This window comes from Nycticebus coucang, chromosome 11 (assembly GCF_027406575.1).
Source record: "Nycticebus coucang isolate mNycCou1 chromosome 11, mNycCou1.pri, whole genome shotgun sequence".
Classification (NCBI taxonomy): Eukaryota; Metazoa; Chordata; class Mammalia; order Primates; family Lorisidae; genus Nycticebus; species Nycticebus coucang.
In genome coordinates, this window is record NC_069790.1 from 35310323 (window position 1) to 35330138 (window position 19816).

Sequence of the window (19816 nt, forward strand, 5' to 3'; positions counted from 1 at the left end):
TGTAGTCCCAGCTACTCGGGAGGCTGAAGCAAGAGAATCACTTAAGCCCGGGAGTTGGAGGTTGCTGTGAGCTGTGAGACACCACAGCACTCTACTGAGGGCAATAAAGTGAGACTCTGTCTCTACAAAACAAAAAGAACAAAAAAACTAATTAGACCTAAGTTACCCTTAAGTACTCAAAAAATAATGTTAAAATTATTTATAATCAGTATATATGTTTCTTCAAAGTAAACCCACAGTAAACCAAAGATACCCTAATAGAAATTTGAAAGTTTTTAGTACCTTTAGTGATAACATCTGTATAATGTCCCAATTAAGTATGGTTAAATTAAGACCAGTAAACTTCAGCTTGAGGGTACAAACTTAGGAACTACCTCCAATCACAATCACCAGACTTGTTCCCACCTATCTTTGCACTCAGACTCTCCAGTCATAGGCATCAAATAAGAGGCACTACTGGGTAACCTTGAATATTTCTTTTTTGAAAAAGCTATCTGGGAATTGATGAAACAAACCCCCAAATTATCCTAAGATTCTATTCAATCATTTGTCATTTATTAAATGCACAACTATTGTGAAAGAAAAAAACACTTCATAAATACAAATGATATATTTTATTTCATCCCTGAAAACAAAAACTAAAAATGTCTATGTCTGATAAAAGAGACTGAACACTATTCCAAGCTTCACCTGGCAATGGTATATAATTAATTTCTTCACATAAAGGTAAAGTACAGAGAACAGAGTTTGGAAATTATCTTTCATGAAATAGTATTTTCACATACTTATTTTAATAAAATATTACAATTATTGCTACTTGTGGTAGCATATTATATAATAACGAACAATATAATATCCCAAACTAAATCCAATATATTCTGAATCTAGAAGCTAGCTGCACTTAAGCAGTTATTACAAAGAATAAATATTATAACATACAGGGCACCATATGGCAATTAGATCTGCTAAAAGAGAAATTTAAATAAAGGTGTACTTTATTCTATACTAGAATTACCCAAGATCATAATTTCTTATATACAGCAGCTTTTTTTCTTGAAAAGATAGTCAATCTTCATAATTTATATTTTAAATGTTCTTAATTAAGTGGTCATTAAATAAAATGATTCTTTAATGTATTTTATACAAATCCAAATTTCATAAAGCAGGATACTCTTATACAATATAATGTTAACATTTTCCAAGCAATTTATTGTAGCACAAGTACCCTTATTATATACATCTGGCCAAAGAGTCCCTTCTTCCCTTACCAACATAATAAAAGCAAAAATTACTCAAATATGGAAATAATGTGCTTTCTTGATAGCACAGAAACTTGAAGTGTTAAACTTTTAACATTCACGTAAGTGAAAAATCATGAATACTTTATTTTTAATCTCATGATAAAAAATATCTTTTACTCTTCAGAATATAAGAAAATTTTTAGTATAAGATTACTGTTTACTACTTTTTTTTTTTTTTTTTGTAGAGGCAGAGTCTCACTTTATGGCCTTTGGTAGAGTGCCGTGGCGTCACACAGCTCACAGCAACCTCCAAATCCTGGACTAAGTGATTCTCTTGCCTCAGCCTCCCGAGTAGCTGGCACTAACAAGCGTCCGCCACAACACCCAGCTATTTTTTTGTTGTTGTTGTTGCAGTTTGGCCGGGGCTGGGCTTGAACCCACCACCCTCTTTATATGGGGCCAGCGCCCCACCCACTGAGCCACAGGCACCGCCTTGTTTACTACTATTTTAATGTTGTTAATAAACTGCCCCAGTATTTGGAAAAGTTTACACACAGTGGCTGCTACCCACTTCAGAAAGATTATAAATTACAAATGCAATTTTTTTAATAGACAATAATTAAACCTTCAGTTATTGTGAAGAATAGTGCAAATGAACACATTCTTTGGGTCATGGTTTCAAAACATTATTTTCAACATTATATTTCATTCCTCTGCTCATACACTTACTAACAAAACATAGTACTGGAAGTAAGCACATTTTCTAATAGGCTTTATCTAACAGTTCTATCTACTGAGAACAAATAACAGAAATGATCAAACAATATTCTTCACTTATCTGAAAAACATGTTTTATACTTAAATAAATATTTTACTGAAATGAATCCACATCTTTTAGTGTTTTTGTTTCAGCTTTATCTCAAAACACAATAGATTTAAACAAAATCATCTATATCTGCTCACTATGTCAACCATGTTACCAAATTCCCTTTAAGGTACAGTACAGCTGTGAAGAGACTTGCCTGAAAGCAAACTAATTACTTTTAAAATTTTATATACAGAATTAGAGTTCCATGAATCCAGCATATTCCTTGAAAGCATGTAGAACTGTCCTAGCCAGCGATTAAAAAGCTTTTCTGCCAAAGGATACAATCCACAGTGGATATAGCAGCACAAGGTGATCTTCGACTGCTATCTGATGCTGCCTGACGCATTTGTTCTTTTATTTGCAGTTACTGGCACCAAATTCCCACTAGTCCCATTGGTACTGTTGGCTGCTGAGCCATTCACAACAATATAGTCGACTTTGTTTTCTAGCTTCACCAAGCGCTGCAAAATATCATCCAGAAGGACAGCAATTGTTCTTTTCAGGTCCGCTAGGGGAAAAAAAATCAGAATAAAACATATTAAACATTAATAAAGCACTTATTTGTATTTTTGTAGTTTGAGAGGAAAAGACGAATCCAAAAAGGGTTATCCAGGAAAAAACATAGGCTCATACCACAAACAGGAAAAAGTCTACATTTTAATCACATACGGAATTCCCAAAAAGGCATTTCAGAGTTGCAGATGTGGGGGAAATCCTCATTTTCTAGTGCAACGGATTTACAGTCTGGTTCAAAATGATATCTCTCTCTAACCCATTTACCTTAAGTTTCTTGAGAACTCCACTACTGTGGATGAGGCAAGTAAAATGAAAAGCTAGCTAAGTAAGAAAGTCAATGAAATGCAGAAACCGGGAACCTAGGGTCCCAGGCAAATGCCAGGTAGTGCAGTAAACACAGTAGTAGTAGTTCTGACTTAAATTTCCTCTAGAAAAATGATGCACAAGACTGTATCTTCTAACATCTTTGGAAAGTTATGGGGTGTTGGAATTTACCTTGCAACAATAAAATTATGAGCTTTTTGTCTTAGAATTCACTTTCCTCAGACTTCCCAAAATCACCTACCTAGCCTATATCAGGTACATAGTTAGTGGTGAGAGAGCCGGAGTGATGCCATTTTGTCTGTAATGTTAACCCACCATCTTAAGCTTGCCTCTGCAGCAAACCCAGAAGCTTGGCCAACGACCACCAGTTCCTGGAAAAACCATAGAATGCATCCAGTGCACCCCTCCCTAATCTGCCCTAGGCTTAGCACCCAGTCCAGACCTATCAGGGACTACTACCCATACCCGGCCCCTACCGGCCTATCAAGAACACCAGAAGCTTGAAGTCTAACTCCCAAACCCCCCCCTCCCCACAGAGGGAGCCTATAAATAGACACCCAAAACCTTCCCTGGGCCGACCACCTGGACTGTGTCTGTGGTCTCGGCCAGAGCATATGCTTGAATAAAACTTCGCTCCTTTGTACTTGCATGTGTGTCAAGTGGTCTCTCAGGGGCGGCAAGGTCCTAACATTGGCAACTAATATTGTTATTTTTTGTTGATCCTAGACCAACCAGATAAGCAGGCCACACCCTAACCTGTGATCACCAGCGGGTGTATCACCTAACAACTGGTAAATCTGCTAATGGTTCTGTTACTAAAGTATCAAAAAAGCATGAGCAACAAAAGAAAAAAATAGACAAAGTGGACTTCATCAAAATTTAAAACTTTTGTGCACCAAAGGACATTATGAAGTAAGTGAAAAGACAACCTACAAAATGGGAAAAAATATTTGCAAGCCATATATCTGATAAAGATCTACTACCCAGAACATATAAAGATCTTTCACAACTCATGAACAAAAAGATAAACCAGTTTTTAAAATAGGCAAAGGACCTGAATATACATTTCTCCAAAGAAGATATGCAAATGACCAATAAATACATGAAAAGATGGCCAACATCACTAGTCAACAGGGAATGCAAAGCAAAACCTCAGTGACATAGCACTTCATACCTAGTAGGATAGCTATAATCAAAGTAATGGAAAATACGTGTTGACAAGGATTTGGAGAAATTGCAACTTTCATGTTACCAGTGGGAATATAAAATGGTAAAGCTGCTGTGTAAAAGTCTGGAAGTTCCTAAAAAAGGTAAACATAGAATTACCTTATGATTCAGGAATTCCACTCCTAGGTATATACCAAAAAAACAAAATCAAAAGCATGGACTCAAAGAGATACTTACACACCAATGTTCATTTCAGCTTTATTCACACTAGCAAAGAAGTGGAAACAACTTGGGGTCCATCAATGGATAAATGATATGCAAGATATACATATATTAATCAGACACTGCTCAAACACAAAAGGAATGATATTCTGATATATGCAATAACATGGATGAACTTTGAAGATATATGCTAAGTGAAGTAAACCAGACATCAAAGATCAAATATTGTACAATTCTATATATATGGACTATCTAGAATAGGCAAATTTATAAAAATAGAAAGTAGATTAGAGGTCACCAAGGGCCAGGTGAAGGAGGGAATAAAGATATTGCTTAGTGGTTATAAGTTTCCTATTTGGAGTAGTGAAAGTTTTGGAAAGAGACAGTAGTGATGGTGGTACACACTATGAATGTAGTAAGTACCAACGAACTGTACACTTAAAAAGGATTTAATAAAAATTTTTATGTTACAGATAATTTACCACAGGTTTTTTTTTTTCTTTTTAAGAGACAGAGTCTCACTTTGTTGCCCTCGGTAGAGTGCCGTAGCATCACAGCTTACAGCAACCTCCTGCTCTTGGGCTTAGGCAATTCTCTTGCCTCAGCCTCCCGAGTAGCTGAGGTTTTTAAAAGAGAAAAAAAGATACGAGGAAAATGTAGTAGAGTAGTGGCAGCAGGTGGTACAAAAGGATGATCAGAAAATGCTTATCAAAAAAATATAAATTAAAGGCCAGGCGTGGTGGCTCACACCCGTAATCCTAGCACTCTGAGAGGCCAAGGTGGGTGGACTGCCTGAGCTCATGGGTTTGAGACTACCCTGAGCAACAGTGAGACCCCATGTCTAAAAAATAGCCAGGCATTGTGGCGGGTGTCTGTAGTCTCAGCTACTTGGAAGGCTGAGACAAGAGAATCGCTTGAGCCCAAGAGTTTCAGGTTGCTGTGGCACTCTACCAAGGGTGACAAAGTGAGACTCTGTCTCAAAAAAAAAAGAATATATATATATACACACACACACACACACACACACATATATAAAACTATTTGGAGGAAATCTAGTCATGAAGAATGAGACTTTCCAAATAGTAACAAAAAGAAATAAGCAAAAATATTTGTATATGGAGAGAAGAGAGATAAAGCAGACATGGGAAAAAAAATGTTAACAAATGGTGAGTCTACACGAAGTATATACGATGTTTACCATACATTTTTTTAAGTTTTCTATAGAGTTCAAAATTTTTTAAATAAAAGATTGAAGAGAGGAGACATTTATTTCTTTTTTTCTTTTTTTTTAAGAGACAGGACAGAGTTTATTGACAGAGCAGGGGAACCCAAGTAGCAAGTCCCCTAAGACATTTCTTTATTAAGACTTTTCAGTCAAGATGTGCAATCATATTTGGTATATAGGGAACTACATATTTTTTTAATCCTTCAACAGTAAGACAAAAATGATAGGGCCGCACCTGTGGCTCAAGGAGTAGAGCGCCGGCCTCATATACTGGAGGTGGTGGGTTCAAACCCAGCCCCAGCCAAAGACTGCAACAACAAAAAAAGTAAGACAAAATGATAAATATTAGATCTCACCTCCTCTGTAATATTTGAAGAAGTAGCAACGTAGGCCAAAGAAAGCTACATAGACTAATGGGACACACTATTAATAAAACATAGACATAAAATGAAGCTAAAACTCTAAGGAAGTTTGACACCAAGCTGAAATGTGACACGGATTATAAAGGTATAACCTAATCATCGATTAGAGTTAGGGTTAGGAATTAGCAATTAAAGAAAAAGTTAGGGGCCGGGCACAGTGGCTCATGCTTGTAATCCTAGCACTTTGAGAGGCTGAGGTAGGTGGAGTGCCTGAGCTCACAGGTTCAAGACCAGACTGAGCAAGAGCGAGACCCCCGCCTCTAAAAACAGCCAGGCGTTGTGGCAGGTGCCCGTAGTCCCAGCCACTTGGGAAACTGAGGCAAGAGAATTGCTTGAACCCAAGACTTTGAGGTTGCTGTGTGCCGTGACCCCATGGTATTCTACAGAGGACGACAAAATGAAACTCTGTCTCAAAAAAAATTTTAGGGTAAATGGGAAACAACTATATGATTACTTTAACAATCTTCTAAATGATTATTAAAGAACTCCTTTTAAATTTTCTGAATCAATTGTTGTAATAAAATATTACAAAACAGGAGACTAAGAGATTATAACTACTTTGCTCCATGATATCAAAGCACTTAGTTGAAAAACCTGAACAAAACTACTGTTTTGTGAACTTGGGAGTTCTCCAAAAGTCCCCCTTTCTCTATATTCACAACTTATGTTCACATGTGTTGGGACTACATATTTATGGGAATTATATGCTTATATTATATGGAAGTTCATAATACTCCCCCATAAGGCCTGTCTCACCCATCTTTACCCATTTGGAAAAAAGAACCTACATCTCTTACTGTTTGCACCAGAAATCCCAACTGTATTACAATAAATGTAAAACGAACAAACAAAAAGCAATAATATATGGAAGTTCTAGAGAAAAAAATTTAAGCATAAAATTAAACCACCACAAGTAACACTTTACTACATAAAATTTGTTTGTTTTTGATACAGTCTCGCCCTGTCACCCTGGGTAAAACAAACAAAAACCATAATATATGGAAGTTCTAGAGAAAAAAATTTAAGCATAAAATTAAACTACTACAAGTAACACTTTACTACATAAAATTTGTTCGTTTTTGAGACAGTCTCGCCCTGTCACCCTGGGTAAAACAAACAAACAAAAACCATAATATATGGAAGTTCTAGAGAAAAAAATTTAAGCATAAAATTAAACCACTACAAGTAACACTTTACTACATAAAATTTGTTTGTTTTTGAGACAGTCTTGCCCTGTCACCCTGGGTACAGGGCCATGGCATTGGGTTCAAGCCATCCTTTTGCTTCAGCCTCCTGAGGAGCTGGGACTAAAGGTGCTTGCCACAACATCCAGCTACATTTGTCTATTTTTTAGTAAAGATGGAGTCTGGCTCTTATTCTGGCTGGTCTTGAACTCCTGAGCTCAGGCAATCTACCCACCTCAGAGTGCTAGGATTACAGGCATGAGGCACATGACAGCACTAACATCTTTATAAAGAATCAATAAATTAATAAACACATATCCCACTCAGCACCCATAGCTTAGTGGTTAGGGCACCAGCCACATGCACCAGGGCTGGTGGGTTCGAACTCAGCCCAGGCCTGCTAAAACAACAATGACAACAACAACAAAAATAGCCGGGCATTGTGCTAGGTGCCTCTAGTCTCAGCTACAGGCTAAGGCTTGCAAGAGAGCCGCTTAAGCTCAAGAGTTTTAGGTTGCTGTGATCTGTGATGCCACGGCACTCTATGGAGAATGACATAATGAGACTCTGTCTTAAAAAAATAAAATTAATAATAATAACACATATCCCGTTGAAAAAATTATTGAAGGACTCAATTCATTCTCATACATACAAAAATACAAATAGCTAACAAACTTATGAAAAATCTTTTAATCTCCTTTGAAAAAAAATAAGTGCAAAGAAAATAATGAGATGCCATTTAAAATTAAACAAAATTGGTTACAATCGCCAAAATGTGGAAACAGCCTAAATGCCCACCAACCCAGAAATGGATTAACAAGCTGTGGTATATGTATACCATGGAATACTATTTATCTATTTAAAAAAATGGAGACTTTACATCCTTCGTATTAACCTGGATAGAACTGGAAGACATTATTCTTAATAAAGAATAATTTATTATTCTTCTTCTCCATTCTCGTAAAGCATCACAAAAATGGAGAAGCATGAATCCTATGTACTCAATTTTGATATGAGGACAATTAATGACAATTAAGGTTATGGGGGGAGAGGAAAAGCAGAAAGAGGAATGGAGGGAGGGGGGTGGGGCCTTGGTGTGTGTCACACTTTATGGGGGCAAGACATGATTGCAAGAGGGACTGTACCTAACAACTGCAATCAGTGTAATCTGGCTTATTGTACCCTCAATGAATCCCCAACAATAAAACAAATAAATAAAATTAAATTAAATTAAACAAAATTGGGAAAGTATGCATAAACTGACATTTGTCCACTGGTAAGAAAGTGGTAGTATGACGGTAAATTAATAGAACCATTCTAGAGGACAATCTGACACATGTATAATAAATTTAATGTATGCATATCCTTGACCCCAAAACTCCACTATTAGAAAAAATCTATCCTGAAACACTCACACAAATATGAAATATACACACACTTATATGCATATATTTCATATACATACACACACACGTACATTGTAGCACTGAATAAAACACACAAAAAAGGGCAGCACCTAATTCATCATTACAGAGTAAGTGAAAGAAAGGCATATTTATGAAACAATGTAAGTCAAGAAAAAGGATGGGATAGACTTACATGTATAACATGGAAATATATCCACAGTTATTAAGGAAAAATAAGTAATTTGCAAACCGGTATGCATCTTATAACCCCATTTTTGTTCAAAATAAAGCAATATATTAGAATATACATATACACTATAAACTGGCAAACTACACCTGGCTACCTATCTTTGAAAAAAACAGTTTTTTGTTTTTTGAGATAATCTCAAGCTGTCGCGCTGGGTAGAGTGCTGGCGCATCACAGCTCACAGCAACCTCAAATTCAAAATGCCTGGCTATATTTTGGTTGCAGTTGTCGTTGTTTAGCAGGCCTGGGCCAGGTTCGAACCTGCCACCCTAGACGTATATGGCTGGCGCCCCGCCAACTTGAGCTACAAGCACCGCCTGAAAATAAAAGTTTTATTGGAACACAGTCATGCTCATTTATTGTAACATATACCACTGAAGGGCCCAGGGGCAAATCCTAACCCTGAGGTGGGGTGGAGGAGTGGGGGAAAAGCGCTATGGTTTTAAAAGACCTTTCTTTTTCTCTAGTTCTAAATGAGTAATTGACCTTGGGTCTTCTGCGGAATGCCAGCACCTTATCTCAAAACTACTTGTAACATAGCAACCACAGTTTTTTTAGCAGCCAGGAAAAATAGTTTTTAGTTGCTAGAAAGAGAGGGTTCTGACTGCAACACTACAATGTTAACTAACTCCCACCCACCCAGAGATGTTAAGGGCAATGGGAGACATAGGGGATATAAGAGAGAGAGAAGATAAAAAGGCTAGTTAGCAGGGTGAGGAAGGTGGGGAGGGGCAGAGTTGGTCATTCACCAGGGGCTGAGAGATTCTCAGCGGCCACCCCCTGGGTGAAATTCGGCCCTGGTGCCCCAGCCACACCCAGGGAAAGCCCGCCCTCCTGAGTCTCACAGCCTCCAGGTAGGACCAGTCCCAGATAAAGCCAGCCAATCCTAAACCTCCTAAGTTACCTCAGTCCCTGTGCCAACCAACCCCCCAACTTATTCCCGGTTTCCCTCCAGGAAACCCAAAATGCATCATGCCAAAGAATATAAAACCTGCCATCATTTCTACCTTGGGGTTATCCCCTCTGAGAAGAGTTCTGCCGGAGGTACAGCCCAAGCATGCTTGAATAAAGTCACTCCTTTGTTTTTTGCATGTGTGTCTGGTGATCTCTCAGTGGCAGAATTTGGTCTTAACACCATATGACCCACAAAGTCAAAATATTTACTATTTAGTCCTTTAAGAAAAAAGTATGCTGGCTTGGCGCCTGTGGCTCAAGCAGCTAAGGCGCCAGCCATATTCACCTGAGCTGGCAGGTTCAAATCCAACCTGGACCCACCAAACAACAAGGACGGCTACAACCAAAAAAATAGCCAGGCATTGTGACAGGTGCCTGTAATCCCAGCTACTTGTGAGGTGGAGACAGGAGAATCACTTGAGCCCAGGAGTTGGAGGTTGCTGTGAGCTGTGATGCCACAGCACTCTACCCAGGGCAACAGCTTGAGGCTCTGTCTCAAAACAAAAAAAAAAGTATGCCAATCCCAATATATACCAAATGAACTAAAATTTTCTCCACTCTACTTTTGCTTATCTGTCATGTATTTCTGTAATATTTGAATATTTATAATAAACATTTTAAAATCAGAAATTTGTAAAAAAAATTTTCAAGGAACTATTTAAATACCATGTGGCCATTAAAAATATATATATATATATCTGCACTGACACAGAAATATCCCTGCCATATACCAAGTATTAAAACACCGTTTCTAAAATACGATGTGTAGTGCAGAGTTCCAGTTCTGAAATAATAGCACAGAAGCAAACTGGTTTCATTTCCTCTCAAAAGAAAACTAAAAATAAACATGCAGTGCCAAAATTATAAACAGAAATATCCCTGAACTCAAATATGAAGGTAAGACAGTTCCTGAGGCCACCAAGAACTGAAAAAACTCAGAGGAGAGTAAGGAAATAGGACTTCCATACCTATGATACTCCTCTCTCTAATCTGCCCCGCATAGATGTGGAAAACTTCCCCCAACACATGGTTTCTACACTGGAAAAAGTGAGATTGAAGTAGATAGCCAGCTTAACTACCATCCCTGGCAAGAAATCTGTCCCTCTTCAATCCACAGGAAGCATCAGGAGTGCCTGATGGGAGAAATATCCTGATGACAACCAGAGACAAAAAAGGGAGACAGGACAACCATTTCCAGCTCTGGAAATTTTGTCCTATAATTTCGCTAAAGAAGATGCTAATCACAGTGGCTGTTCAACAGCACCATACTGTAGGTTTGTTCTACAAGTCCCCTAGGCATGAACCTCTCCCCACCAACCCTTCCATACACCAGGCTATCCCCTTTGGGACTTTCCCATTCCAGAAGAAGGGTACTCTGTTCTCTATAACCAAGGCAATCCTGGATTTAAGATGCCACCTAGCACTGAAGCAGCAGCAACCAAGTGAGAAAAAATAAAAATACATTTTTAAATTTAAAGTTAATATGAGGGTACAAACAACTAGGTTACTATATTCGCATATGTTAGGTAGAGTTTGTGCTACATACTCTTACATTGTGCCCAGTAAGTGGGAGCACACCAATTCCCCCATCTCTCTCCCGCTGAGATATATTTTTTGAAGGGAATAAAGCAGTTGAGGGCCTGGGTACCACACTTGAAACTAGGGGAGTAAATGAAAGCTTACACAGTGAGTGCTGAGACCACCCCTTCTCAACCACCTCTTCTCACTCAGATCCCAGAACAGGTCTACGCTCTCCAACAGCACCTTAGAAGTACTTCTCTATGGTATCTAACCAGTTCAAGAGGAAAGACCTAAATATGCTGATATTAGAGATAATTCCAAAGAATAAAACACACCAATACTGTATAATAAAGAATTTAGCTGGTCTTTGTCTCTGGTTCCTGGGAAGTAGCCACTAAATGCTTGGAATTTCCTGAGGGATGAATGTCTTTGTTAGTCATGGTGGGTGGACCTCTGAGACTACACCTATTAGCTTACATCAAGGAGGTGACTCAAAGTAAGCCCCTAGATATTTTATGCTAATAAGATAACCCAGGGAGCTGGGGCTGGCCATGCCAGAAAGACAAACCAGGTGATCAGAGGGCTGAAGGATTTTCAGCCAACTTCCAGGTTTGGGAGGAGAGCTGGAGAATGAGTTTAACCACAGGGTCAATGATTCAATTGATCACACCTACATAATGAAACCCCAATAAAAACTCCATACAGAGAAGTTTGGGAGAGCTTCCTTAGATAGCAATACTCTGCACATTATCATACAATGATGTGTCTTGATGTGCCAAGAAGGTAATGTGTCCTGACTCCATGAGAAGAGGATAATAGAAACTGCATTTGGAACTCTTCCAGACCTTGCCCTATGCATGCCTCCCCTTGTCCAGACTTTGCCCTATGCATGCATCTCTCTGGCTGGCTTTGATTTCTACCCTTTTGCTGTAATTAATAGCTTCATATCTGCAGATGATTGGTTCCAGGGCTTCCCATGGATACCAAAATCCACAGATATGTAAGTCCCTTAATTAGCCCTCCAAATCCATAGGTTCTGCATCCATAGAGTCAACCAACTGCAGGTTAAAAATTCAGTATTTACATTGAAAGTGCTACATGGTACTTTCAGTGAGTTCTGTGAGACATTCTGGTGAATTACCAAACATGAAGGGGTAACGGGAACTCATGAATTTGTAGCCATTTTGTCAGAAGGGAGAGTGGCTTGGGAATGAATGCTCAAACTAGTGGCTGGCTTCTAAAGTGAGAAAAGTCTTGTAGAAGACTGTGCTCTTAACCTATGAAATTTGGCCTAACTCCAATAGCTGCCATCAGAAATCATTACAAATATTAAAGATATTCCTAAGGAAATGTCTCAGCTAGATCGCCTTATGTTGAATACCACCCAGCAACTCAGCACTTGCCATCAACCGTTTAGTGTCCCACTCTTAAATATGGGCAAAAGGCTAAGGATCACCAAACATTCTGGAAGAAACATAAAAACACTTCAGAAAAGCTACTACTAATAACCTCAGAGAGAAAACAAAAAAGAACTCTTAGAAATTAAAAATAAAAGAGGCAAAATGAAAAACTCCATAAAGAGTTATAAAAATAAAGCTGAAGAAATTTCTAAAAAAAATTTAAGAAAAAGAAAGACAAAGAGATGGAAAATAAAGTAAATAAGGGAAAATTAGAGGACTTCAGAGGGCTCAAATGCAGAATAACAAAATTCCAGAAAAAACAAAAAATAGAAAGCACCTAAATAATTTAAGAAAGTCTCCCCTAATTGAATGACATCAATTGCAGGATATAACATATCCACTGAGAACCCAGTATGTGTATAAAAGAAATCCACATCTAAGCACACATCATTGAGAAGTTTCAGAAAATAAGTCACATACAGAAGACAAATTGGAATGGCATTCATTCTCAAAAAGAACACTGAAAGCTAGGGGGATAAAAAGAAAAAAAAAAAAGAACAGAACAAAACCTTTAAAAGTCTAAGGGGAAGTGATTGCCAACTTAGGATGCTATGCTCAGCCAAACACATAACTAAGCACACGGGTCAAGTAGGAAAAGATCTTTTCAGATAAACAAGGACGCAAAACTTTTACTTCTCTTCCACCTTTCTCAAGTACCTACTGAAGGATGTGTTACCCTAAAATCAGGAGTAAACAATAAAGGTGAAACTACAGAATTCAAGGAAACAGGATATCCAGCCCAAGAGAATCCCCAGGATGATGAGATCCATTCACCCACTGCTGCAAGCCTAGAGAGCAAACAGTCCAGACCAGAGCCTATCAAAAGGCTCCCTACAGATTTCTTCAAGATAAAGTGACAAAATACCTTATGTGTCTGAATACACCAGGAGCGTATCTGAACGACTATACAGAATGAGGTAGAAAACTAGGCAAAGAAATAAAAATTAATATTTATTAATTCTAGGGTAAAAAATAAAGTACAGGAAAGGGAAAATAATCATAATGTAATACAGGAATACCTCATTTTATTATACTTTACGTACTTCACATACTGTTATTTTTTACAAATTGAAAGTTTGTAGCACTGAGCAAGTCTATTGGTGCCACTTTTCCAACAGCACATACTCACTTTTGCGTCTGTCACTTTTTGGTAATTCTTGCAATATTTTAAGCTTTTTCATTTATTATGGTGATACATGATCTTGAACATTACTATTAAAATTGTTCTGGGAGGCCTAAAACCATACCCATATAAGGCAAACTCAATCCATAAATGTGTGTTGTTGCCCCACCAACTGGCTATTCCTCCATCTCTCCACCTCCCTTTGGGCCTTCCTATTTCCTAAGACACAATAATAGTGGTGGCTCACACTTGTAATCCTAGCACTCTGGGAGGCTGAGACGGGAGGATTGCTTGAGCTCAGGTATCTGAGAGCAAGACTTCATCTCTACTAAAAATAGAAAAAACTTAACCAGGCATGGTGGCAGGTGCCACTTAGGATGCTGAAGGAGGAGGATCACTTGATGCCAGGAGTTAGAGGTTGCAGTGAGCTATGAGTATGCCACTGTACTGTAGCCAGGGTGACAGAGCAACACTCTATCCCTAAATAAAGAAAGAGAGAAAAAATGAAATTAATCCAAGCAATAAGCCTACAATGGCCTCTAAGTGTTAAGTGAAAGGAAGAGTGACACATCTCTCACTTTAAACTAAAAACTAAAAATGATTAGACTTAGTGAGGAACTCATATCAAAAGCCAACATAGGCAAAAAGCAAGGGCTCTTATGCCACATGTTCAAGTTGTAACCGTAAAGAAAGTTCTTTGAGAAAATAAAAACCGCTACCCCAATGAACACATGAATGATAATAAAGTTAACCAGCCTTACTGCTGATATGGAGAAAGTTTTAGTGGCTTGGATAAAAAATCAAATCAGCCACAACATTCCCTTAAGCCAAAATTTAATCAAGAGCAAGGCCCTAAATCTCTTCAATTCTATGAAGGCTGAGAGCAGTAAGGACCTGTAGAAGAGAAATCTAAAGCTAACAGAGGTTAAGGAAAGAAGCCATCTCCATAACATCAAAGTGCAATGTAAAGCAGCAATTGCTGATGTAGAAGCTATAAAGCAAGCTATCTAGAACTTCAAGCTAAGATCATTGATAAAGGGATAGACTAAACAACAGATTTTCAGTGCAGACAAAAACCAGCATTCTATTGGGAGATAATCATCTGGAACTGTCATAGCTGGAGAGAAGTCAATGCCTGGCTTCAAAGCTTTGGAGGACAGGCTTACTCTCTTGTTAGGAGTTAATACAGCAGGGGGATTTTAAGTTGAAGCCAATACTCATTGACCATTCCAAAAATCCTAAGGTCCTTAAGAATTACGCTAAATTGGGCGGCGCCTGTGGCTCAAGGGGTAGGGCACCTGTGGCTCAAGGGGTAGGGCGCCGGTCCCATATGCCGGAGGTGGCGGGTTCAAACCCAGCCCCGGCCAAAAAAAAAAAAGAATTACGCTAAATTTACCCTGCCTGTGCTCTATAGATGGAACAACAAAACCTAGATAACAGCACATCTGTTTACAGCATGGTTTACTGAGTATTTCAAGCTCAATGTTGAGACCTACTGCTCAGGTTCATTCATCTGAAATGAATATTTGTTTCAAGTTCATTTCAAAATATTATCGCTCATTGACAATGCACCTAGTCATCTAAGAGCTCTTATAGAGAAGAAATGTATGGAAAGACTAATGTTTTCCTGTCTGCTAACACAATTCTGCAGCCCATGGATCAAGGAGTCGTTTCAACTCTCAAGTCTTAATATTTAAGAAATATGTTTTCATAAGACTGTAGAGGCCATAGATAGTGCGTGATTCCTCTAACGGATCTGGGCAAATAAACTGAAAACTTTTTGGAAAGATTCACCATTCTAGATACCAGTAAGAACATTCGTGATTCATAGAAGGAACCAAAATATCAACATTCACAGAGGTTTAGAAGAAATTGATTCTAATCCTCATAAATGATTGAGAGGTTCAAGATTCAATAGAGAAAGTAACTGTAGAATTAGAAGTAGAGGCTGAAGATATACTGAATTGCTTCACTCATGATAAAAACTTGAATGAATAAGGAGTTGGTTCTTACAGATAAATAGAGGTAACTTTTTGAGATAGAATCTATTCCTAGTTTTGAAGATACTGTGAACATTGCTGAAATGACAACAAAAGACTTAGAATATTATATCAATTTAGTTCATATATCAACAGCAGTGTTTAAGTGGACTGACTCCAGTTTTGAAAGTTCTACTGTGAGTAAAATGCTATAGCATCACATGCTACAGAGAAATCCTTCCTGAAAGAATAATCAATCAGTGCAGCAAACTTCACTGTTGTCTTATTTTAAGAAATTGCCACAGCCGCCCCAACCTTCAACAACCACCAACCAATCACCAGCCACCAGCATCAAGGTAAGACCCTCCACCAGCAAAAAAATTATGACTTGGGTGGCTCTTGTGGCTCCTGTGGCTCAAAGGAGTAAGGCGCTGGGGCCCCATATACCAGAGGTGGCAGGTTCAAACCCAGCCCCAGCCAAAAACTGCAAAAAAAAAAACAAAATTATGACTCACTGGAGGCTTAGATGATTAACATTTTTTAGAAATGAAGTATTCTTTAAGGTATGTACATTTTTTACATACATAATGCTGTTGCATACTTACTAGATTATAATACAGTATAAACATAACTTTTATATGAACTGGAAAACCAAAAAATGTGTGTGACTCCTAGCTTTACTGCTAGGAGTAAAATATTCATTTTATTGCAGTGGTCTGAAACACAACCTGCAGTATCTCTGAAGTATGCCTGAACATGGCTCAGTAATGAATACCATTAACACAGTAATAACAGTGCAAACGCTGAATATTAGCCTAATAAAAACTATGAAGGTAGCTCAGCACCTGTGGCTCAAACAGCTAAGGTGTCAGCCACATACACCTGAGCTGGAGGGTTCAAATCCAGCCCGAGCCCGCCAAACAACAACTACAACTAAAAAATAGCCAGGCGTTGTGGCAGGCACCTGTGGTCCCAGCTACTTGTGAGGCTGTGGCAAGAGAATCGCTTAAGCCCAGGAGTTGGAGGTTGCTGTGAGTGGTGATGCCACAGCTCTCTACCCAGGGTGACACCTTGAGGCTGTCTCAAAAAAAAAAAAAAAAAAAAAAAACTATGAAGGTAAAATGGCAAGACAAGAAGGGCATGTACATGCATTCCAGCCTTGGGGTGGATGGAATGCATTTCTGAGTGAAAAAGAAAACTGAACTCTTGCATAGTGGGAAGTTAACAGATAATGCTTGTAACTGAAAACCAAAATGTACCTCACAGTGCACATTATTTAGATATGCAGTAAATGCCAAAGACATGAAATAAAAGAATTTAAAATGGGTGGCTCTAAAAATGAGAAATCTGTGGACTATTTGGAGTGGGAAAAACTACCTTTTTTTATTATAGAAATTACAAACAGAACCATTCTGTTCTCTTTTTCTTTGAAGTCTTGCAGGCAACAGATAACATGGCATGATAAGGAACTAAAAACACAGCAGGAATCCAGCATGGAAAAGAGAGAATAGCAATATACAATACTGGTGATACAGGCAAATCCTCCTTCTTAGAAATAATAAATGCTATACAACTAATTGCTTATATTGGGATAATCAGGAAAATTTAAATGTAAACTAGGTACAATAATGTTATTGTATTAAGTAGAAGGTTCTTTTTAAATATATAGGTTAAAGAGATACATGTCTAGCAATATAAAGTTATCATTTCTATAATTTATTTTAAAAATTCTTGAGCCACAGGGGCTGCCCTATTTTAAAAATTCTTCAGTTAGATTAAAAAGTATAAAATGTTAATAATTATTAAATTAGGTGATGAACATATGAGTATTTATCATATTATCTCTGTTTTTCAGGACGTTTGAAGATTTTCAAAATAAAAACATAAAAACTACTTTATAAACACCTATGCAGAAAGTAATGAGTTCAATTTCCATGACTATCTTTAAATGGGGACAGAAGGAAACTAAAAATATTCTAGTTATCTTACCATATCCTGCCATAGAAGCACCATTCTCGACATCCACTGTGTTCTTGTTTTCCTCTGCTAGAGCTTTAACATATCTTTTGCTCAAATCTAGTATTTGTTCACGTAACTTGACACTGCTTTGATGTCTTGGTTGTTGAAAAGTATAGTGTAGTAACATCAATCCCCAAATGAGTCCAAATACAAGCAACAGTAAACTCAATTTCTGAGACATATTTTTTCTTGAGATTGTAAAAAACATTTCTGATGGAGCAAACAGACTTGGCTGAAAAATGATAACTGGAGACAAGCCACCAAACTACACTTTTGAAAAGAAAAAAAAAATATTTCCTCTAATATTGTATACTCTTCATCTTCACCAAGGTTGTATCCATTCTATTATCTCTGTAAAATTAAGGGGAAAAAAAGTGATTAGTCTTAATCTCTATCAATAATAAAACAGACAATGATAAAGAAAAGATCCTACAGTTTTGATTTGGAACTCTATCCTCTTCTTTGACAACTTTCTCCAACACTAAGTAAGCTTTTTGGTCTTTTATCAATTTTATTTACATACCTTTTCAAAATTTAAATCAGAAATAAATGTTAATTCATTGAAAATATCTGGAAAAATGTCCCCATCGTCATAAAAATCTTTGTTGTTTTTTTTTGAGACAGAGTCTCATTATGTTGCCCTCGGTAGAGTGCCATCGTGTCACAGCTCATAGCAACCTCAGACTGTTGAGCTTAAGCAATTCTCTTGCCTCAGCCTCCCAAGTAGCTGGGACTACAGGAGCCCGCCACAATGCCCAGCTACTTTTTGGTTACAGTTGTCATTGTTGTTTAAGCAGGCCATGCCAAACTCGCCAGCCCCAGTGCATGTGGCCAAAGCCCTACCCATTGAGCTACAGATGCCAAGCCAGTCATAAAAATCTTTAAATGATTTCTCATTTACAACTAAAACCATGAACATATAGTAAGATTTGTAAGAGATCTCAGTCTATTCAAATAAACGTCACCAATGTAAATGCCAAAAACTAGAGCGGGATGTGGTGGCTCACTCCTGTAATCCTGGCACTCTGGGAGGCCGAGTCGGGTGGATTGCCTGAGCTCACGGGTTACAGACCAGCCTGAGCAAGAGCAAAACCCTGTCTCTAGTTGTGGCAGGTGCCTGTAGTCCCAGCTATGTGCAAGGCTAAGGCAAGAGAATTGCTTGAGCCTAAGAGTTTGAGGTTGCTATGCGCTATGACGCTATGGCACTCTAATAAGGGCAACAAAGTAAGACTCTGTCTCCAAAAAACAAAACAAACACCTGGTATAGTATTCAATCAGCAAACATTTATTGAGCTAGCCCTTAGGCTAGGCATTAGGGATATCCTAGAAATTAGCTTTCAAATCAATTTTTTAAATGAGAAAAAAATATTTTTTAGGCTCAGCACCTGTAGCTCAGCACCTAGGACACCAGCCACATACACCAGAGCTGGCAAGTTCAAATCCAGCCTGGGCCTACCAAACAACAGTGACAACTACAACAAAAAAATAGTCGGGCGTTATGGTAGGCGCCTGTAGTCCCAGCTACTTGGGAGGGTGAGGCAAGAGAATCGCTTGAGCAAGCAGTTTGAGGTTGCTGTGAGCTGTGACGCCATAGCACTCTACCAAGGGCAACATATTAACACTCTATCTCAAAAAAAATAAAATAAAATGACAGGCTGCTCACCACCTTGCACTCTGTTTAAAGGATGAGTGGTGGTACTAGCACCGGAATAGAAAGCAAGCACACGTAGAGGAAAAGGCAGAGGCCCAGCTGGTGAACATACAATAAATTGTAGGGAATAAAGAGGCCTAGTTTCAACCAAGTGTTATTCAATGTTAGGGGCCCAAAGATCTATGTAGCAAGCTTTACATAAAAAGCTCATATTGCTCTATGTTGATTGTATATTTAGGACTGATTGTGCCACTAGATTCAGAAAAGAGGCCTTGATGAATGAAAGG

The 19816-nt window shown here is 38.2% G+C and overlaps 1 protein-coding gene across 5 annotated transcripts in view; it reads right to left on the reverse strand.

The window, feature by feature from the left end:
• Window positions 1–559: 559 nt before the first annotated feature.
• The window catches only part of CCDC126 (coiled-coil domain containing 126), a 31924-nt gene continuing 12667 nt past the window's right edge, over window positions 560–19816 (reverse strand). For all 5 annotated transcript variants that reach the window (XM_053609078.1, XM_053609077.1, XM_053609081.1 and 2 more), the window contains 2 exons: window positions 17849–18229; window positions 560–2617 (listed from right to left, as the gene is read on the reverse strand). In XM_053609078.1, coding sequence (XP_053465053.1) covers window positions 2433–2617; window positions 17849–18086 — 423 coding nt within the window. In that variant the 5' untranslated portion in view covers window positions 18087–18229 and the 3' untranslated portion in view covers window positions 560–2432. The remainder of the gene's footprint in view (window positions 2618–17848; window positions 18230–19816) is intronic.